General features: G+C 37.7%; 1 protein-coding gene across 1 annotated transcript; it reads right to left on the bottom strand.

The window, feature by feature from the left end:
- Positions 1–1310: 1310 nt before the first annotated feature.
- KRTAP7-1 (keratin associated protein 7-1) lies at positions 1311–1760 on the bottom strand. The gene has a single exon (XM_074297333.1). It carries the CDS (start codon positions 1746–1748, stop codon positions 1485–1487), a length of 264 nt encoding a protein of 87 aa, XP_074153434.1. The 5' UTR covers positions 1749–1760; the 3' UTR covers positions 1311–1484.
- Positions 1761–2029: the final 269 nt, after the last annotated feature.

Below are 2029 nucleotides of genomic sequence, written 5' to 3'. Positions count from 1 at the left end.
ATTTCAGAGACATAAGAAATAAAGTCTGCAATTTTGAAAATTTCAAAAGCTTGAGATAAAGAGATCCACTGGAATTCAGGAATGGGACTCCAGGCAAGTTTTTGTAGCATTGATGCCCAAGGGATAATGATTAATCTTTGAAACAACTTTTGGGGTCCTAATCCAGTCATAGCTAAAACAAGAATCAACTGACAGAAATGCTGCCTTTGGATGTCAATATGGTAGGACCAACACTATGTTTAAAAGAGCTAAGTTTAATGTAAAGGAGAATATGTCCCCTGAAGGGAGGAGGAAATGCTAAGTTTATTTTTACTTTATGATTCAAGTAAATATTCCTCTGTAAACGTTAGTTTATGTTAAGTAGTTAAATGCACCTGGAGCTCTAGTTACAGACTCCCCAATAATGAGGGAAACATGATTAGTTGAGACAGTTGTCATAGAGAAGATGTCTAAAAAGCTCTAAGCATTCTACAATTCTGCTTCAGCTACCTTCATGGCCTTTAGAACAACTTCTTATCTACCCATTGCACTAGGGAAAGCCTTCTCATGCTTAAGATAGACATATATTAATTAATTCAGTGAGGAATTTGAGTCCTGTAGGTTACCTTCAATCTACTTTAGCGTATCTGTTAAGACAATTTTGTAGGGATGTTGCTGCTGCAAATACTATAGGTTCTTAAAGCAAGAAATGAGAGCTAGATGACAGATGAACACCAAAGAATGATAAGTAAACAGGAAAAGAGCTCAGCAAACCTTCACACCACAGCTGCTAGTCTTCCATGAACACCATTTAGTAGCATTTATTATAAATACTTGCTGTGTGCTAAGCATTGTGACAAATTAAAGGGATACAAAGAAAGCTAAAGAGCAATCCCTGCTGTCAAGGATCCTACTCAGAATCTAAAGGGAGAGAAAATGTACCAACAGCTATGTTTAAGGAGTTTCAAAAGTAAACAATACAACAAAAGGTCAACAATGAGATGATGCTTCCCTTTATCCAAGGCTTAGATTCACAGGGTTTTGTCATAGCTCCTTCTGCTGGTTAAATTTGACTGGCTAATTAGAGTAAATCAAGAGCCCACAGCGATTTAATCAGGACAAAGACAATGTTTTTGTTTTTTTTCAAATGCAGTAGTTTTATTACTAGGCTAAATCCCAGACACCCTTCTCACTCCCAACTTGAAATTCATCAAGGCAGAACTAGAGAAACAAAAATCACAAAGTAAACTTAAAGTGAAATATTTCTTTCATTATTGACATGAGGAAAAAATTGTCATCGTATGACTTAAGTGAGTTTTAGTTCAGGTGAAGGAGCTCTGAGGTATCAAGAGCTGAGTTCCAAAGCATCAAAGTGGTAATCCGGCACAATGTGAGTGAGTAGTAGATGAAATCTGATTCTTCCAACACTTCCTGGAACCTCTTCTTGGTCTATAGAATATGCAGTTGTTTTAAAATTGGTCACTCAGTTGTCTGTCTTCATTTCTTCAATAGGTGCTGTAGCCATAGCCAGAGCCAGAACCCCAAGGTCTGTAGCAGCTGCCTCCATAACAGCAGCCATGGTTATTGAAGTTGCTACCACCAAAGCTATAACCTAGTGAGCTGTAGCCATTGCAACCTTGTCCATAGTTCAGGGGAGAGCCCAGTGGCACAACACAGTTCAAGGGAGTGGCTCTGAAGCTTCTATGCCAGTTGGTACCATAGCAAGGATACCCTGGGAAATAGTTTCCACAGCAGAAGAATCGAGTCATGTTAGCAGATCTTGAAGATTTGGTTATATTGCTAGGAGCAAGTTACCAAAGTTTGAATTTCTTCTTCTGCATGGAGCTTTTATATATTTGACTTGGGAATGTGACACACCTCTCCAGCTTTTTAAAATGCTAATTTACATAAAGAATCCCATTATTTTCATTGATAATGACATATAAAGAGTTTTTAAACTCATTATAAAAGATGTAGATAGCTTTACTGGTTAAATAGGAATGTGCTGTGTCTTCAAAGAATGGTGGCTGCCTTTGAGGTACAATTCAAT

Source organism: Sminthopsis crassicaudata, chromosome 3 (genome assembly GCF_048593235.1).
Source record: "Sminthopsis crassicaudata isolate SCR6 chromosome 3, ASM4859323v1, whole genome shotgun sequence".
Classification (NCBI taxonomy): domain Eukaryota; kingdom Metazoa; phylum Chordata; class Mammalia; order Dasyuromorphia; family Dasyuridae; genus Sminthopsis; species Sminthopsis crassicaudata.
Note: the sequence above shows the minus strand (reverse complement) of the source record. Positions and strands in the feature narration are given on the sequence as shown.

Bases quoted from the DNA above. Each gene is read 5' to 3' on its own strand.
- KRTAP7-1 (XM_074297333.1), bottom strand. From the start codon at position 1,748: ATGACTCGATTCTTCTGCTGTGGAAACTATTTCCCAGGGTATCCTTGC.